Source organism: Delphinus delphis, chromosome 1 (genome assembly GCF_949987515.2).
Source record: "Delphinus delphis chromosome 1, mDelDel1.2, whole genome shotgun sequence".
Classification (NCBI taxonomy): Eukaryota; Metazoa; Chordata; class Mammalia; order Artiodactyla; family Delphinidae; genus Delphinus; species Delphinus delphis.
Window position 1 is genome coordinate 122,387,785 of NC_082683.1, and position 20,486 is coordinate 122,408,270.

Sequence of the window (20,486 nt, forward strand, 5' to 3'; positions counted from 1 at the left end):
AGAGTATGCCTCTTGTCTTAGTTTGGGCTGCTGGAACAAGAACTCCATAAACTGGATTGCTTAAATAACCACGAACATTTATTTCTCACAGTTCTGGAGGCTGGAAACCCAAGATCAGGGTACCAGCATGATTGGGTTCTAGTGAGGGCCCTCTTCCTGCTTTCTTCAGATGGGGGATGGTGGGGGGGAGAGAGAGAACAAGCTGGGATCTTTTCATTAAGGGCACCAAACCCATCATGGAGGTTCCTCCCGCGCACAACCTCATCCAAACCTAATTACCTCCCAGAAACCCCATGTCCAAATACCATCACTTTGGGGATTAAGGCTTAAACATACGAATTTGGGGGGGGGGAGTACACAAATATCCAGTCCATAGCACCTCTCCTCCTGTAGTTTGCATCTTCTAAGCTTTCACAGAAGCCATATTCAGCCTTATTTCCTAGCTTAAACTAATGGGGTCAGTACCAGCTGCCTGTAGGCCAATGTGACAGTTTTTTGTGTTCACTGGTGGGCATTCTCCAACTGCTGAGGTGACGAAGTTAACAAAGAGGATGCAGAGGCCTGGAATAGGACAAGAAATCCAACTGGTTGCTCACAGCCACAACTGAACCCCTGGGATCTGTTACAGGAGTGTCCTTTTCTCCACACTGATGCTCAGAACTTCCTAACAAGGCCCGTGTAACAGTGCTTCTTCAATACATTTAGTGTGATTATGCACCTGCTGTTCCAGAACACCTTTGAAGTGGGCTTGCTTTGAATTTACTTGAATCAGATAATTAGTTTACAGGCAGAAAATATATACTGTTTTAATTTGTGCAACTTTAGTAAGAACTGCTTTGGGAGTTGTGTGCAGCATGCTATAAAAATAACTCCTTTTAATTATATTTATTTACTTAATGAATCACACAGATAGTAGGTAAGTGGAATGTTGAGGCAGCCTGCAGAGTTGCCCCAAAGCATCACATTTGTACCGTGCCTTATGATTTATAATGTAATTTCAAATCCAGTCTTATCTTACATTTGCAGGGAATTTTTCAAGCTTTTGTACACCTAGTAAGATACAATGCTGGATCTCAGTTTTGGATCTTCTGGCTTCATGTCTTGTGCTTTTTACAAATGCATTGAGAAAAATCACACAATGGAGTCAAGAGAGCCTTATTGGAATTCTCACCCTGACACTTAGTAGCCATGTGACCTTGGGAAGGTCACTTAACTTCTCTCAGCTGCGGTACATGAAGTCCTCATAGGTTAAACTAGGAGACAATAAACCCGAGACTGCTTTGGAATGCATAAAGCATAGATCTCAAGCCTTACATGGAAAAGGATGCCTGTTAATGCAGAGATTAAATGGGGTGCCTGGAGAGGCCATAATTATTCATGTTGTTGTTATTAGTAAGTGCAATTGACAACTGCTTCTTTGTATATAGCCCACACAGAAATTCACCTGGAGGCAGATCTTCTAGAACTCTTGATTCCTCTTTTTACCCCCTCCCATAGTACTTCTCACCATCTAACACACTATACAATTTCCTTATTTATTGTGTCTATTGTCTGTCTTTCCTCCCACCAGAATGGAAGCTCCAGGAGGGATGGATTTTTGTCTGTTTGGTTCATTGAGGAATGCCCAGCATCTAGAATGTAGTATCTGGCACATGTTGGTCACTTAATAAGTATTTGTTGAAATAAAAAATCTTTTTGCTCTGTGGATCAATCCAGTAATTTCCTTCACTTATGCAAATGTGGGCTTTCAGGGAGGGGGCATGGAAGAAACGCAGCAACTTGCAAAGGGAACCTGGGTCTTTCTGTAAGACAATGAAAGCCAACTCCTCCTCCCCAGGCTGGAAGTTGGGATCTTCAAGGGGCCCAGAACCAGGCTAAGACGAGGATGAGTTGAGATCGCTGACCCGGGGAGGAAAGGGCTCAGGTCGTCGGCCTGGGTACAATGCAGAGGTGTAGAGATTCATCAGGAAGGTGATTTCAGGGCCTCCAGTCCCAGCCCCATTGGCATCCTTTGAGAATAGTGACTGAGCAAAGCATGGTGCTCAAAGCTGTATCAAGGGGACGGCTTGTGTCCTGGGCATCCTGGATGTCTTCCCTCAGGTAGTGGGCAGGGAAGGCAGGAGGAAGGCAGGGCAGGAACGGGTTAATGTGACCCTGTTCTTTCTGCTTGGTGTTTTGACTCTTTTTGGTATGAGTTCAGGATCCAGGGTCCCTGAGAAATGGCGGGGGGGTGGGGTGGGGAGCCTCAAAAAGGGACTGCTGAGCTCTCTGCTAACAGGACCTAAGAAAGTTCAAGTAATGAATTTGAAAAAGAAAAGAAAGACGACCATATTTGTATTCCAAGTTGATTCAGTTGTAACGTTCTTTTCACAGAAATAGCAATAAATACATAGTTTTTGTTTGAATATTCTGTCTTTGCTCCCCCAAATCTCTTCTTTAAGTGTATGTGCATATAATTAGTTAGGTTTTAAAAAATCAAACACATCCCTGTTTCCTTTTCCAAACCATTACAGAGTTTAACATAGAACTTGACAGTTTTTTTCTAAGTGAAAACGAAATACCACTTATAATTTCAGTTTGGCTCAGCTATCACTTATGTTCCCCAAACCTCATCTGTACATTTGAACTGTACAGGTATCCCCCACTTTTTGTAAGTTTGTTTTTATGAAACTTCACTTTTATGAAAGACCTACATTAGTACCTGTTTTTGCTGATGGAAAGAAATCTGAAGATTTTTGTTTTACAAGGTGAAAAGCGAAAGTTCAGTGTTTCTTTTGCAGGAGCCCTTATAGCGGCAGCAGGCATCTGTAGCAGTGACAGTGGCCCTGCCAAGCTCCTTCCCCAGGAATTACGCTCAGCATCTTAGCACCAAGCCACCATGGCTTTGACTTGTGTCTGTAAGCACCTGTGCTTCGTCTCAATTTGTTTTGTGCATCGTTAGCAAGATGTGTCCTGAGGTAACTGCTTCTTCGCTTTACGCCACTTCGGTTAATGAAAGGTTTTATTGGAGAGTATACATGCATTCACACTTGGCGTGTTTGGCCACCACCAGTGCATGGTTTATTTCTTAAAATAAGTGAACTGGGAAAAAAGTGCAAATTGCCCTTTCCCAGAGAGTGTACCTCAGATCACACTTTCTAATAGAGAAGATGCAGAAATTCCTTGCCTAAAATGTGTCTACAAAGCTGCTTCCCATAGAATTGAGCATGTGTTGCTTGGTTGAGTTGGTGAAGGTTGGGGATGTCTTAGATTATAAATACATATGCTTAAAAATGTACTCCCCTCACCTCATGACATGTATGATAGAGAAATATTTTTTTCCAAGAGTGGAAACCACTATTTACCACTCTATATTTCAGTATCTGGGTCTCCTTTCTTGCTTTCCCTCTTTTGAGTGGTGGTGGTAGTGTGTGTGTGTGTGTGTGTGTGTGTGTGTGTGTGTGTGTGAGTGTGAGAGAGAGACAGAGACAGAGAGAAAGAGAATGAAAGAGGAAAGAGAGAGAATATGAACTAGTGACTCTCAGCCCTCTTAAAACTGCTGATCCCACAGAATGGTCACATCTCATTTAAAAGAGCCATGACAGATTTGAATAATAGGTGCAGTAGAGAGAACAGCTGGTACCTAGAGGGCACCAAGCACTTACCAGTCAGGCACTGGCTTCCAAAGCAGAAAAGCAGGTCGGGGTGAGGCGGTGGGGAGAGGCAGGGGGCGGGGTTCTGATGGGTGGGGTCCTGATCGGCTGGGTCCCCAGTTCCTCCTACCTCCATCGGGTTTTCAGAATCCAAGTACAGGTCAAGAGCTCCATCCCCACTATACTTCCCACTCTTGCATAGCTGCGGTCCAATCATTTAAAAATGCAGCTCTGGGCTTCCCTGGTGGCGCAGTGGTTGAGAGTCCACCTGCCAATGCAGGGGACGCGGGTTTGTGCCCGGTCCGGGAAGTTCCCACATGCTGCGGAGCGTTTGGGCCCGTGAGCCATGACCGCTGAGCCTGCGCGTCCGGAGCCTGTGCTCCGCAACGGGAGAGGCCACAGCAGTGAGAGGCCTGCTTACCGCAAAATAAAAATAAAAATGCAGCTCTGTGGGAGAGAAGGCAATATCCCAGAAGTCTTAACTGCCTTCGGGAGCTCAGACTCTTCCAAATACCTTGTTTTAGTCTCACCTTGGGTAGCAAGTGTTAAGCTAAAGGAAAATCATTTGGCAAAAGCAAAGCAGAAACTGATCAAAGGGTGCTCTAGGGAGGAGTGGAGGTGGGGAGGGGATGGAAGGGCAAGATTTGCCCTCTGTGTTTCTAGAATTTCTTCTTCCCCCAATTTCACAGCACTGAGTCACAGACTAAGATAGTGCATTATCAGGGAGAAGGATGAGGACCCCTTTCTGTTCCTTACTCAATGTCATCCAGCTTCTTTCTCATCTGAGACTTGCCTTCTGCACCAACAATGATTGCAGCGCTCTGCCTTAGTCTGCAAGTTTTCCTAGCTGGGCAGGACTCCTGCATCTGCCCTCAGTATGTCCCTGAGACCTTCCCTGGGCTTTTTGGAAAACCAGGCACTGCATCTTTAAGGACCAAATGAAAAAGAAAAGAGACGTTGTTGTTGTTATTGTTGAATACATACTGTATTTAACATTTTTTTTAATCCCAGAGAAGTGAAATGCAACATCTGTTTGAGTTTATGTAACATCCAAAGACTGACGACTCAGAATTTCCTAATTAAAGTCATTTTTAAGGCACTCTGCAGAGCCAGCTTTCATCTCTTCCTTCGTTGGGTTTTTCTCCAAACTGTAGCAGAATACCTGGGTTCTCTTTCTTCAGAGTGATACACACATGCTCATGCTTTTAACCTGCTCTTTGTCCTGACGACACCGAAAAACAGCACAATTCCAATTGGGAAACAGGAAAGGAAGGAAATACACGTGGGGAGATGGGTGAGGAGAGCACGGAGAGAACATCCAAGTCGATGAACTGATGTGGTAGGAGAAGAAAAGAGAAGGAGCAGAAGGGAAATGGAACAGGGTAGGGTGGGCCAGATGGCTGGCGGCCGGTGAAAAATAGGCTACACTTCCCAGTGCGATTTCAATTAATTTAGCTGGTTCCTTTTTTTTTTTTTTCATTTTTAAACATAGGGCCGGTATAAGAGAGGTGTCTCAAAATTATGGAAAGTGTATATAGGTTAAGTGTGCTTGACTGTGTTCATGCACTGATGAAGGTTTGATTTTAGAGATAGGTGTGATTTGAGGGGTGGTAAAAAGTCCCCCTCTGATAAAAAATAATCTCCCCTACTGACCCACCACTACGCCTGAAATTCCCACCATGAGGGCCACTCCTTCAGATTAAGGCATTTATCTGTAGCCCCTATTAAGACGTAAATGTCACCTGGGAGGGGTAACAATCAACTCATCTATCAGAGAGTAGGGCCCTGAGAGATGGGACGGAGGGCAGGGACATTCTGACTAATGGGGAAACAAGGCTTGGTGATATGGGATACAGGAGAGGGACCAGCTGGGCAGCTGAGGGTGTGCTTGACATAGTAGTTGCCCCGGGAGGTTACTTGGGGGCAAGAGAGTAACCTTTGAGGGAGATGGGGTAGCAAAAACAACCCTTCCCACATCACAAGTTCCCCTAGGCTGTGTGTGTGTGTGTGTGTGTGTGTGTGTGTGTGTGTGTGTGTGTGTGTGTGTGTGATGTGTCTAACAGTTTGTAGATATTACAACATTCTGTGTATATATCCAATATAGAATTCACTTGGGTCTATTATGAACGTAGTATATCTCTATGATTTGTATATATTGTGTGCACATGTGTACACACACACACACATTTACTCACACTCAGCAGTGGAGATCTTGTAAGTGTGAAATGTGAGGTGTCTCTTATTAGCCATCTGGGGTATGGATTGTCCAATTCTTGGGGAAAGGACTGGCTTGGGGCAATGTGACTCCTTTCTCTGTTATCAGTAGACCTGCATTCAATTCAGGTGGCTCTGCAGAAATGGCCAGGGCTTGGGTTATAAAGACTGGGCACGGGCATTCCCATCTGGATTGGGATTTGGAGAATCAATGTCTCCAGCTTTGGAGTTTGGGAGCCTGGGGGAAGGGCAAGTAGAGAAAGAATCTGGGAAACGGTAGGTTTCTGCTCTGAGAAAAGCTGGAAGTTGTCTGAGAGCAGCCTCCAGGCTGGGTGCAGGCACCAGCCTCTATGTACAACTGGAGGGACCTTCCAGCTCTCCAGGGATCTGCTCAGGTTGGTTGACCTGATGGGGAAAGTTCAGTGGGAAGGGTCAGAGATGGGGAAGGTTCAGGGCTGGAGGAATGGGAAGAGAACTCATCATTCCTCAATGGCCTTTTCCTATTCTTGGTGCTGAAGAAAGCTTGGGAAATAAAGGGTGAAGGATGTGGGTGGTGGGAAGAAGCAAAGGAGAGAAGACACTAGAAGTGCTTCTCAACTCTAGTCTCACGTTCGAATCCTCTGCGTGACCTTTTAAAAATACCAGGGCCAGGCTACCCCCAGAGATTCTGCTGGAATGAGCTGGGGAGGGGACCAGAACTGGGTTTTCTGTAAGCTTCTCAGGTGTCTCTAATGTGCATGTGGCATTAGTTAAGAAGACAGCACCAGAGCAATCGAGAAGTCTGGTTCTGAGATGGTCAGGCTGGAGCTGAGTGGCTAGACACCATCATGCACATGAAGAAGGAGAAGGGGAGGACTGATCTGAGGGGGTAGGGTTAGGGGCTTCTGAGAGCTTCTATTTGGACAGTCAAGCCTCTGCTGATGTGTGTGGCTTTACAGCCTCACTAGCTGGTGGTTTCTAACCCCACTTCTGGTTCAAATCTGCTTGAGGTGGAGGTGTTTGGGCAGAGGGAGAGAATTTCCCCCACTGTTTTCTGTCATTTAAAAGAGAAATAATTCACTGTGCCCCATGGGGCCAAGAAGACAAATTCTGGGGCTGGGTGCTTCAAAGATGGGAGTAGATTTTCTGCTGTATGATAAATACATATTTCATAAATAAATAAATCAATAAGCAAGGCAGTAAATAAAATAATGCACACACTTTTTGCCTTCTTAGGGTGGTTCTTCCCTCACCCCACTGATCCTAGTGACATACACTTTGCCCTTGGTCACCCGAAGGTACCCAGCCTGGCCATGTAGGGGAAATAAGACTGCTTTGGCCCTGGCTCTCCAAGGATCAGAGAAATCTAGAGAGAGTATTAACACTGGCCACCCATGTGGAGAAGGGAGAAAGAGGGGAGATACATACTCCCTCTGTTTTTCACCCAAAAGTGTAGGCAGGGCAGGCAGGGTTTGGGAACCAATGCTGGAACATTTTAGGTATCTGAAGTCCAAGCTGACCAGTACTTCATCCCAGCTTCACTTAGAGGGATGAGCATGGACTTGAGATCTGGATGGACCCACTCTTTCCACACAAAATGATACAGCAGGCATGGGCTTCCCTGGTGGCGCAGTGGTTGAGAGTCCGCCTGCCGACGCAGGGGACGCGGGCTCGTGCCCCGGTCCGGGAAGATCCCACATGCCGCGGAGCGGCTGGGCCCTGGCCCAGTGAGCCATGGCCGCTGAGCCTGCGCGTCTGGAGCCTGTGCTCTGCAACGGGAGAGGCCGCAACAGTGAGAGGCCCGTGTACCGCAAAAAAAAAAAAAAAAAAAAAAAAGATACAGCAGGCACAACTCTCACTTTAACACAGCTCCCCAGGAGCCAACCAGCCAGCCAGCTAGCCCATGGAGACTGCTGCATGGCACGTGGTGGGGTGGGAGGGGTACAGGTCATGGGATGAGGGGATGGGAGGATGGCGAGGAGACAGGTAGGATGGCACCCATTTTAATGGGAAATCAGCTGTCCAGGGCTTCAGCTTCTGGAGCCACCAGCCATCGCTCATTTCGTCCTCTTTAGTCTCTGCCATGTGGTTCTGCTCCTGGTGTGCCTTGTCCTACTAGGTGACCTGTATGTGGACATGGAGACATGTAAATAAAATGGGCATTAAGACAGTGACCAAAGAATGTCATTCCTTAAAAGCAGATGTTCATAATCTGGGTTCCATAAATAGATTGCAAGGGGACAACGACCCTGAGATTTTTATGCAAAATTATGGGTACTTATTTACATATGCATTGCTCTGTCAAGATGGTCTATAGCATTTATGTGGTTCTTTAAAAAATGATTCAAAACTAAGATAATATTAAGGGATTCTAGATCGTTTATAGGGGTAACCCATCAGCAAGGCACAAAAGGATCTATAGAAATGGGTGGGAATACCAGACCCTCCATGGCCTTGGTTCTCAGCATCTAAAAGCACGAGGTAATTTGCAAGAATCGCTGATTCACCAGAACCCTATGGCTCACCCAGTATACCTGTGCATGGGCACACATTTCAACTGTGCTAAAACTTTTTGAATATGCCTGTATTATTCAACTTGAAGTTGTCAATCAGTTTTTCTTTAAGAAAAGAAAAAAATTTGCCACTATTTTTTGGGGTACTTGTATATATTGCTTCATGTAATAGTGGTGGTCCTAAAGAAGAAGTGGTGAACTGAAGTTTTAAAATAAAAAGGGTATTTTTGAGCGTATGAAAGGAGTTGCTCTGAGGTAAATCCAAGCATCGGACATCTTCCTCTTTCTTCCCTGATCATTTTTGTATGCTTTGTTTCGTTGGAGTATTGACATGCTGGGTTTGCTTACAGGGATGTACTGCTATAATGGCATAACTAGTTCTTATGATTCTAAATGAACACTGTTGCATTTTCAAATTTTATGCATGGTTTCAGTTTCAGAAAGAAGCCAAATTTCAAGTTCTTATAGAGATGGTCAAATAAACTTGTTCCAATTGTTTGAAGTTTACAGACAACCCCGTTATACATGCAAGTGGGGAGTTATAGCCTAGAAGCCATTCTAGAAACTGTCCCGCCCTACACCTTGTGCTCTGGAATAGCTACCATGCTCTAGTGTCAATGAATGCGAGTTCCTCTTCCTGCAGTGAGCGATTGGTCAGAGGCACTGATTGCGCTAGGCTCTGCCAGCCCTTGATGTTGTGCATGGCACAGAGTGACAGACATGGTAGGTGATGGGGGAGAGTAGAGTACCAAGTGGGTACAGGTGTGCAGAGGCTTTGAGACAACCTCGGAGTCTCTCTGTTGCCGATGGACCACACTGCCTGTGTGCAGAATTCGTATCATCATGATGACTGCTTTACATGACTATTATATTCATTATCATGTTATTCATATTATATTAATTACACAGTAAGGATGCCTTTGGGTTAGCATAATTTTTGTACAAAAAATATTTTAGCTGCAAGGTTGAGTTCTGTCTATCAGTTTTCCCCAAGGCAAGGCACAAGAAGGTCAGAGCTCTATGTCAGTGTGCTCCCACAAGCCTAAAACCTTTAAAGGGGTGACTGTGGCACTGAGGACAGGTCTTCTTCCCATTTCACAGATGGAAAAGTGCAGTTGACCTGCATAATAAAGTCAATTCAAAAATCAGGCCTCAGGGGTCTCAGATTTCCTGGTCCACTAGACCCTCCTGAGCATTTGAAATAGGCTTGGGAGATGCTTCCTTCTTTACTGAAGAGGAACAGACAAGACTGTTTCGGATGCAGAAAGTTTGGAATCCAAGTGAATTTAGAGTTGCTTATTCTCTCATAAGAAATGCCCCATTTCCTTTCTGATAAACATGCCCAAAGAAGGCATTTCTCTGTTTTGATTTTGTGAGTGGCTCTTAGGAGCAGGTATTTTCTTGCTGTTTCAGAAGACCCATGAAATTCTCCAGGTGAGATAGTAGATGAGTCTTTAGTCCCTGATGTGTGTGTGTGCGTAAATGCATGCATGCATGTGCACTGTGCATGAAGAGGTAAGTGGGGTAGTGCCTCAGTCCCTGTTCACCTGATACGCATACGCAGAGTCCTTCTTTCTTTCCTAATTAATTAGAAGTAATAGCTTTCTATAGTTTCTGGTACGTGAGGGAATGAAGTGGGAAATAATCTAATTGGCTGTCTTGCTTTCAAAGCCCAGTTTATTGAAATAGTTCTTAGCCTGAAGTGCATGTATTATCCTTCCTGTTATTTTTCCAATTAACGTTTCATTGGATCACATCTGTGTGGAATATTCTAATTGGTTTGAAGGGTGGGGGTGATGGGATGAGAGCAGATGGAAAGAGAACCAGCTGTTCCCTTCATCACCAGAGCCGTGCATGTACTGATGTGGCTGTAGGTTTTCCCCAGCACGTTTCTTTAGAAGAGCTCAAAGAGCTTGACAGAGTGCTGCCTTGTCACCTTAGCCATCCTCACTGAGCTCTTGGGCCAGACAGGCAGACCAAGGGAGCACTTGCCAAGATTCTGGGGTTCCTTTTGTGATGTGTGACTCCAAAGGGGAAAATGAGTGGCTTCCATAGTTTCCTGTGAGCACTGTCTACCTGCTGACTCTGTTTAGCCTGGAACACAGTAGACACCCCCTACAAATACTTGTAAGAGTGAGTATCCAGAGAGGTCACACAACACCCTCCCATATCTGCTCTTCTTGTGAAGAGAACAGTGCATAGAAGATGGCACGAAGCAGGGCTGGGGCTGGGGTGAGGCGAGCCAGGTGCCGAGGGCAGACACTGAAGGGGGCTCCCTCTCAGCAGATACAGAATCAGAGCTTGCAAACAGGAGTGAGCACCTTCTTAGATTTTCCAGCCCAGGCACCTTGGTTGGTTTACGCTAGTCCCGGGCCTGGCCTGAAGCAAAGCATTCCGTCCTCCCTCCTGTCTCCTCCCTGCTGCTAGTGATGCTGGGTCTCAGCCAGCCTGAGGTCAGCCCCAAACTCAGCCGTCTCTCCATTCAAATGCTTCACGTGCACCCCTCTCAGAGCCCCTCACAGTCTCCAGGGAGGTTTGCGTGCAGCTGGGCTGCGGCCGCTCTGTGTCTTGGCCTTCTCCCCTCACTGCTGTAATTCGAATGTCTATATTCCCTTCTCCCGGGCATTTCTGACCCAGCATTCAGCTGTTTTAAGGGTCAGGCCACGTTTTCTGGGTTAGTGAAGGACAAACAGGAGCCCTGAGGCAGAGAAGAGCCTCCTTTGCAAGGCCACGTGGCCTGCTACCCAAAGGCCTGTTTTCACATTTGCCTTGGTGAGAAGAGATAGTAGGCTCTCGTCAGGACCACTCTCCAGCTGGGCAAAATTACCTTTCTCCCCAGAAAGTCTGTGGTGGGGCCCACCCGGCAGTGAGGCACAGATTGGGGTTTGGGGCAGGGAGCCTTGGGAAGTAGGCCTGAAGCAGGCTATGTGGCTGGTCCAGATGGGGCCATGTGGAATAGGGCTATAGCAGGCAAGGCCGGCAGAGAGAGGGGCCACAGCCAAATATGCCTCCACGGTGGTGAGACGGCTTAGGGGTGGAGGCAGCGTTGGAAAAAGTATTTCCTTCTTTTATGTGCACCCACGTGACCAAATCTGTAATGTTACCTACAAACTGTGGTGTCCCAGCCAAGATGTGGGGCATCAAAAACCATCCAGGGACAGACAGGCCAGTGGAGAACCACATAAAATTATATATACATATAATGCTAATAATTTTTCCCTCTGCATCTCTTGCCTGAGCCAGTGACAGGAAAAACATAGCTGTCCCCGGCTGGCTTCTCCAGGAGACTTAAACTAGGCAAATTGTGCTGGGATTTCAAGTCCGGCCCAGATCCGATCAACCTCTTTTCCTTTCCAAAAGGAAAGGAACTCTTGGAATTCCAGCTATAAATTCTGCCCAGAGCTGCTTTCCACAGGGCTATGCAGTGGTCTCCTTTCTTTTCTTGACTGCCAGGGTCCAGTTCTCTCCATCAAGGTGTCTGGGGGCAGGGGGAGCTCAGAAGCCCCACCTTCCCCCAAGGACATGTCTCCCTTGGCAGGGACAGTGGGTTTCCCTGAGATGGTCTTGGGCGTCCAATTCAATGGCACTTGAGGACCTGCAACTGACCCTGGGCCCCATGATTCTACTGAAGTGACAAAACCTTACATCAGACAGCACATTAGACATTTTGGAGTGTTTCCAGACATCATCCTGCTGTGTCTTCCTGACTATGATGTTGGCTGGGCGGTATTAGTGGCTCAGTTAACAAAGGAGACAACTGAGGCTGAGATGAATTACGTGATTTGCTGAAGGTCTAGTTCATCAGCTGCGTTTAGAAAATTCAAGTCATGCTGAGGTCTTGGGCTCTGGCCTCCTGACTCAGAGTACTCTTCCAAGGTGGAAGAGGAGAGAAATCACCTGAGGGCACAGACCCTGAGACAGCTGAACCCAGACTCTTCAGGACAGCTTATTCTGTCTGGACAAAGTGCATCCAGAGATCCATTAGGGTGACCCTGCAAAGACTCCCTCTGCTAGTCAGTCAGCCCTGCCTGAGGAATAGCAGTGGCTGGACAGGCAGAGAAGGATGCCTGCATTTAACTAGGGAGAAAATGCTCTGTGAGAATGGAGTAAAAGTGTGGTGCCAGAAGACTGAGATTCAAATCTTAAGAGCACCACTGATATTAGTGTGACCTTGGACAGGTCACTTGACTTTCAAATCCCTCGTCAGTAAAGTGGGGATATAAAGCAGACCGTATAAGATTGTTGAGAATCAAATGACAAAATTTTTGTGTCTGTGCTATGCAAACTGCAGCATACTAATCAAATGGGAGTTATTATTATTAATAACAATAAGAAGAGAAAGATTAGACCAATACTAAGATTTTTTATCTTGATTAGAGATGTTTTTTACTCCACACAAAGGAAGGTAAAAACCCTTTGTAAACTGTAAAGCACTGCAGACCTCAAAAGAATTATTAGGAGGACTGAGGTTAGTTAGTGATGGGATCCATCATGGGAGGGAGCATGGCTGACCAAGGAGAGCAACTGCAGTCCGTCTCCCTAGAGGCATTCCTATAAGAGTGTTTAATGATGGCCAAACAACCTTGGCTGTCCTCTGGCCACTGAGCTGGCAACTCTTCTGAAGGCCTTCCATAGGCAGATGTCCTACCAGGGAAACTGGAACCAGATGTACTCAAGATCTCAGAAGAAATTAATGGCAATAAGACTCTGGGGTAAAAATATCTCTGGGCACTGAGCTGGCTTACTCCACTCCCTTTCTATCTAAGGATCTTTTAGGCTTAATTATAGAGTTCGGGCATTCATTGGGGTTTTAATTAATTTTCTTTTCAGCTTGAAGCATGTGTGAGTGTAGCGGGTCTGTGTGTGTGTGTGTGTGTTTACATCTTTCTTTGCAACTCAGTCGGGAGCTGGCTCTGGCAATGTTTAATTGTGCCCTCAGTTCTAGCAAGAACGTTCAAGGTGCCAACCGGAGCTTGGAAAGCCATTGTTTCCAATACCTCTGCCCCACATGCTGCTCCTGACGCACTGAGGGATGGCGGGTGGCAGGGCCTTGCTTAGCTGGGACCTCAGCTGTGGGATGCGTGCTTTCCTCCTCCTTTTGTGCTCATGGTGTTTCAGGGATTCTCAGACCAGGAGAGCAGATTTCCTACTCCACTAATTACCAGTACTGTGTTAAGAGATGCCGAGTGACAGCCAGCTCCCACACTGTAGCCCCCAACAGGCTTTCTTCTGGGCAAATCTCCCTGGGATTACACAGTTTTCTGCATAAGAAAACAGTGTTACTTCTCTTATTTTAATATGTCCACTTAGTAGACTGGTAGGGACTACATGACTGTGTGGGTGAAAGTGACTTGCTTTCTCCTTTCCTTCGTTCTCTTGTGCTCTCTAGGCAGGGAACAACGCGGGAGGCACCACAGCATAGTGTAACAGCATGGAATTTGGAGTCAAGTGGCTCAGTTTGAATCCTAACTCATGACATTTTCTATTTGTGTGCCTATGGATAAGTCTCTTAACTCCTTTGGATCTCAATTTATTGTCTGTAAAAAGGGGATAATAATAGCAATATCAACAACAATATTACACTCATAAGACTGTCTGGGGATGAGAAAATGCATGTGGAAGCCTTTTGTAAAATACTCCATAAATTGTAGTTCTTTTATTTTACTGCTCAGAACTACTGCAGAGAACATGATTTTGACCTGTGAGATATTCCTAGCACCAGGAAAGAGGGAGTTGCAAAAAGGCCCATGGAAGGGGAGGCAGAGAATGAACTCGCCTCCAACCTTGCTGGGTGCTGTGGACCAAAGCAATGAACTGGGAACGTAGGATGCTGCAAAGGGCCCAGATTAAGAGTTCAATCTCAGAACAGCTTGCATAGATAAAGGGAAACCAGGAACATTCATTTTTTGAACATACTTGTGACAAGGATTTCCCCCTATTCTTTAAAGGATGGATTCAATTGTCTCTAGTGCTAAAAGGGTGAATGGCTCAAGGTTGATGACAATGCTTTGGCTGGAGACAAGGGGAAAGCTGTGGGTCTTAGGTAAGTGTGACCATGCTGTGATATGAGATATGGGAGACCTAGCGTCTTCTCTTGGCTCTGCTGCTAATTATGACCCCTTGAATGATGTGACCCTGAATAGATGAGCTAATATAGCTCGACCTCAATTTCCTTGAGATCATGGAATAAAAAAATCTCAGAGGTGACTAAAGAATCTATGACCTAATGAAATGCTCTTTTCCACACAGGAATTAAAAACTCTTGTGCCAACTGTTGTGTGTATATGTGTTTAGAATCCAAATATAGTACTAAGACCACCCAACTAAAACCTAATCAAGGCACCACAGGAGCCCCTTTAAGCTGATGGTGTCTGGCATCAGACCCAGGGACTGTCAGGGGAAGAAAGGCCTCATGGGAGGATGGGGGTGACCCCAACAGAGATTTCAAGGTGAATTCTCTCTTGTTGGAGAGTTTCATTCGGCAATATCCTGATTAGCTGAAAGGTAATGATCTAAGGATGACAGAAAGAAAAGGGGTCATTTCCTTGTAAAGCAACTATAACTTTAGAATAATAGGCTGCAGGGCAATCGAGTATTCTGCCAGGCTGATTTCAGAATTGAGAGACCCAACTATGGAGTTCACAACAGTATCACTGACAATAATCATAATGTATATTTGCACAGTGCCTTTAACTTTCATAAGCACTTTCCCATCTACTTTTCTCATTTTTGTTGTTACATAATTTTCCAGAAAACTTGCGGGAGGTCATTTCTTTTAAAACTCTGAAAAGTGTGAGTTTTCAGTAGGAACAAGTCTAGCTAAGTATGTAGCACCTTGCTTTATAAATACGATAAAAGTTATGCTGTAAACATAATTGTGTAAGTAATGTCTTATTTTAATGGGCAGAAATCTTGTGTAGTATTTTGCAATGTAAAAAATACTTCCTCATTAACCTTCTGTTTGTTACAATTTTAGATTTTTAAATATCAGGTTTTCTTAAAGTAGGGCCAACGGGGATTGGATTCCAGGATAAGTATCCACACTCCAGAATTCCATAAGGGTAGCACCTAATTCATTCACAGGGAGAGAGTCCTGTTTCTGACATCAGCGTGGAAATTAAGCAGTTTTATATTTAAACCATGGAGCTCTCTGGGACTACCTCTCCCATAAAACAAGGAGGCATAACATGGGAAGCGACAGAGGAATCCAAATGTAATAGCTGAATTATTTCTAAATGGAATGTCTCCAGGTCTTCTGTGAGTCACCGATGTGTCATTAACATGGTGTTATAAATAGCTCAGCTTGCCATCAATAACTGATCTATAAGAGAGTAGCTGGTGGTTGGGGTGTGAGATTAACACTACATAATTTGGAGCGGATCTGTTAACCCTCTCATGTAAATAAGCACCATCTCCTGGGACCTGAAATAAATTAGACTGAATTGCATTTTTAATAAATGTAATAAACAAGTCCTCCTGTTTTTTCTTCTCCCTTTTCAAACTCTGATAAAAGACAGGTCACTGGAGCCAACCATGGGATTGTAATAATTGTGTTGAATCGTAACTCTCTCATTTCTGAAATTAGGCTGGCAGTATCCACCCATAAAATCCACGATGATATTATGAGAGTTTTATAATTATTTTGCATGGGGGGGTTTGAACAAGGATCTATCTATCTATCATCTATCTATCTATCTATCTATCATCTATCTATCTATCAATCAAAATTAGCACTATGGAGGATAAAAGGAAAAGCTCTTTTTGTAGTGATTTAAAAGCTCTTTCTGTGGTGATCCTTATGGTAAAGACTGGATACTTTTAAAAGTTTATATTGGCCTGACTGAAGATCTCAGCAATACAGGTTTGCTTACTGTGAGTAACTCAGATTTTCATTAAGAGTCTGAAGTTAAGACTTATGGAGCACTTTCTCACAAATGCTCAAGCAGTTAGAGTTGAGCTTCTGTGAAGTTGAGCTAAAATAAACATATATAGGTACACAGTATATGTACTGGGTATGCATAAAACCTATAAGCACACATGCAGGTACAGCTGGCAAATCTGCTAGTAATTATGCTATATATATCCTGGCATGTGTGCTTGCATGTGTGAACGTGTAATAGTAAAAATACTATTCTTACGTGTAGAAATGTTCTTGAAACTCTACATGGGTTCATGGCTTATAAACAATTCTCTTTTTGTAAATTTAGGGCTGGTAATGGGAACAGAATAAGCAGCTGTAAACAAAATCACAATTCGGGTTTCACTAAACACATGGTGAAGGCCCCAAATATCACAGCTATTGCAGAATACAGAACTATCTATCCAAATACTGTGATTGAGGATACTTTAAATAAGCAGTTTTTGGAAAGAGGTGGGTAGATGGAACCATTGAGAGTCACCATCAGTTAGAACTACGGTCAGCAACTTGGACAGTTCCTAGGAGGCTCTCCCTCAGAATGGAACCAATATCATGTCTCCAGTTTTCTTAGCGTTTCTTAAATTCCAGTGAGTGTGTTGATGATTAACTAAGACATGCACAGGTATTATTTTGCAATAACAAATTATTCCCTCCTCCTTCCATTGCCCATTCTCTTCACCACCTGACTTTCCTTCCAACCCTTTCCCCAGCACCCTCCAGTTGGGCAGTGGAACTGTATGTCTTACAAACACCTGGTGTGGATGTTTTCACTCCCACTTCTAATTGGTTGGGAAGCAGCATTTGCCACAGGCACTGTTTACTTTTGTTTCCATCCCCTGCATCTCACAGGAAAGAAATGGTCAATAGTTCAAAGAATCATCCTGGTCAGCTCCAAAATATGGCTACTTGCATGGTAATCACAGCAAGTCTGTCAAATCAGTGATTTCTTTATTCCTAAAAGGAAGGGATTTTTCCTAAGGATTATGGTTCTACCACCCAAGGAGCAGCTCTACTCTTCACAAGTGGCTGCAAAGGCTGGCAAACCACGAGGTCTGCTTTGGCTCAGAAACTCAGTTTGGCTCCTGCCACCCCTGGCAACCTCACTGTGTGTCTCAGTGGCGTGTGCTCCACACACAGTCAGGCCAGTCTGCTTCTACTTAGGAGGGATCACAACCAGAGGTGGCCCCCGCTTGGGCCTCCACATGAGGACCTGGGCATCGTTGGCATTGGGTTTCACTAGTGCGTTGGGGGGGATAGGTTCCATCCGGCTCAGGATCCGGGGCTGCTCCTGCTGAGTCCTGCCCACCAGCCGGGCCCGTTGCCCCAAGAGCTGAAGAGGGTCCACCTCAATGTCCACCCTCATCCTCCACTTGATCGTCTGCAGAATGATCTTCTCTTTCGTGGTGGTGTTCATGGCCACCAGCCAGGTAGTGAAACTTTGGTCCCTCTTGATCCTCGTGAGCAGTGGCACATTGCTGTCACTCACTGGCACTGCCCATGTCACACTGGGGTAGAAATTGTCATTCATGCTGACGGAGAACCTGGAGATCTTGTTGGTGGGGCCAACCAGGGTCACAGTTTCTGTGGTGTTCCCGTACCAAGGGTAGCTCACCCCATCTGAGTCACTGATGGCTTTTACTCTCCCTTCCCTCAAGTCAGGCAGTTCCCAGCTTGACCTGGCAAAGCAGAAGAGATGCACAAGAAAAGAAGAGGCTGAATGAATTTTTCAAAAGCTGGAGAGATGCCCACCACTTACTATCACAGTCAACTTGGGCAAAATGGGAGGTTCAGAGGGGAATTCAGGTCAAAAAGTTCTATGCTGTGCTGTTTCGGGATTAAATGAGAACAAATCAAAAATAAAAAAGCAATACCAGAACAAGTTAAATTAAGCCATAGCTGGTCCAACTGGAAGCAAAAAGCTCAAAGAAGCATTTATGAGACCCACAAAGAGGCATCAATTAGCTGGAATGGTGCAACGAGGCAACAATTAGCTGGAATGGTGCAATTGTAATGAACTACCTAGAGGCATTCGATTGCAAAAACCACTTTTTCAGGAAGTATCGCGTCTCTAAGATTTGTTAAGAAAAGGTGGTGGTTGAAATCTGACAAACTTGGAAGGAAGTATCAGGTGGAAAGGAGGGCAAAGGGAGGTAAGGTTAAAGGTTATACTGATTTCCTAGGAAATCAAAGTAGTAGAATTTCTACTCAAAAAAGAAAGTTGTTTAAATTCTAGTCATTGGCCAATCCAGCATTTAGAAAACAGACATAGAAACTGATAACACAGGAGATAACGGTCACCTTTGGGAAAACACTTCAATGTGCAAGTTGTGCCACAGGCTGGCATACACAGTCTCTACTATGTTGTTCTCCCATCAACTTTAAGTCCAGCCTGGAAGTCTAATTGCTTAGTTTAGCAAACTTGCCATTCTGGGTGCTTTGTTACTCCTGGCTGCTCCCAACCTTGAACAGAGGGAAGGAGGAGGATATGTGCCCTACTCTTAGCCCATGTGTCTCCCCCAGTGCTGTGGACTACTCATCATCATCATCATAGCTGATACTTACTGAATGCTGGCACTATTCCGACCACCGTGCTGAGTACTTTAATTATGTCATCTCAGTTAATGCTCAAAATATCCCACAAAATAAATACATTTTTATTTCCATTTACACATGAGAGGGTGGAGGCTTAAAGATGTTAAGGTACATGCCAAGGGTTCTACAGATTGTAAGACGTGGAGCTTGGAGTTGTCTGACTCCAAAGTCTATGTTTTTGACCACTGTGCTACACTGCCTTCTGAAGTGTCCTCACATGATGCTGGAGGAAGCCAGAGTGGAGGGCATTCAGGCTATCCAGTGGGCTAGCAGCTCCCAGAGCTGCCATGGGAAGATGGACTGGGTCCTCCTAGGGGCAGACGTTTAGTCAGCAGAACCTGGCTATGCGTCCTCCATAAATCCTTTCCTGGGACCAAGAATGACTCTCAGCAGTGTTGCATGAGAATTTAATAATTAAGGAAAGAAATGAGACTGTCCACTCATCAGCTAAGAGGGGGAGGTCTTGTTCGAAATGAAGTTCTTCTCTTAGGAAGTGATAGAATATCCTACGACTTTACTTTTTCTTTTTAAATATTTTTATTGAAATATAGTTGAACAAAATATGTTACATGTGTGTAATATAATGATGCACAATTTTTAAAGCTTATACTCCATTTAGTTATTATAAAATATTGGCCATATTCCCTGTGTTGTACAATATATCCTTGTAGCTTATTTTATTATTTATTTATTCAGTTATTTTTTAGCATCTTTATTGGAGTATAATTGCTTTACAATGGCGTGTTAGTTTCTGCTTTATAACAAAGTGAATCAGCTATACATATACATATATCCCCATATCTCCTCCATCTTGCGTCTCCCTCCCACTCTCCTTATCCCACACTTCTAGGTGGTCACAAAGCACTGAGCTGACCTCCCTGTGCTATGCGGTTGCTTCCCACTAGCTATCTATTTTACGTTTGGTAGTGTATATATGTCCATGCCACTCTCTCACTTCGTCCCAGCTTACCCTTCCCCCTCTCCGTGTCCTCAAGTCCATTCTTTATGTCTGCGTCTTTATTCCTGTCCTGCCGCTAGGTTCATCGGGACCGTAGTTTTTAGATTCCACATATATGTGTTAGCATATGGTATTTGTTTTTCTCTTTCTGACTTACTTCACTCTGTGTGACAGACTCTAGGTCCATCCACCTCACTACAAATGACTAAATTTCGTTTCTTTTTATGGCTCAGTAATATTCCATTGTATATATGTGCCACATCTTCTTTATTCATTCATCTGTTGATGGGCATTTAGGTTGCTTCCATGTCCTAGCTATTGTAAATAGAGTTGCAATGAACATTGTGGTACATGACTCTTTTTAAATTATGGTTTTCTCAGGGTATATGTCCAGTAGTGGGATTGCTAGGTCGTATGGTAGTTCTATTTTTAGTTTTTTAAGGAACCTCCATACAGTTCTCCATAGTGGCTGTATCAATTTACATTCCCACCAACACTGCAAGAGGGTTCCCTTTTCTCCACACCCTCTCCAGCACGTATTGTTTGTAGATTTTTTAAAAAAATAAATCTATTTATTTCTTTATTTATTTTTGGCTGTGCTGGGTCTTTGTTGCTGCGCTAGGGCTTTCTCTAGTTGCGGTGAGCGGGGGCTACTCTGTTGCGCTGCGCGGGCTTCTCAT

The 20,486-nt window shown here is 44.7% G+C and overlaps 1 protein-coding gene across 1 annotated transcript in view; it reads right to left on the reverse strand.

Annotated features, from left to right (window-relative positions):
* Positions 1 to 17,217: 17,217 nt before the first annotated feature.
* The window catches only part of FAM78B (family with sequence similarity 78 member B), a 91,880-nt gene continuing 88,611 nt past the window's right edge, over positions 17,218 to 20,486 (reverse strand). The window contains exon 2 of the mRNA XM_060009198.1: positions 17,218 to 17,932. Coding sequence (XP_059865181.1) covers positions 17,410 to 17,932 — 523 coding nt within the window. The 3' untranslated portion in view covers positions 17,218 to 17,409. The remainder of the gene's footprint in view (positions 17,933 to 20,486) is intronic.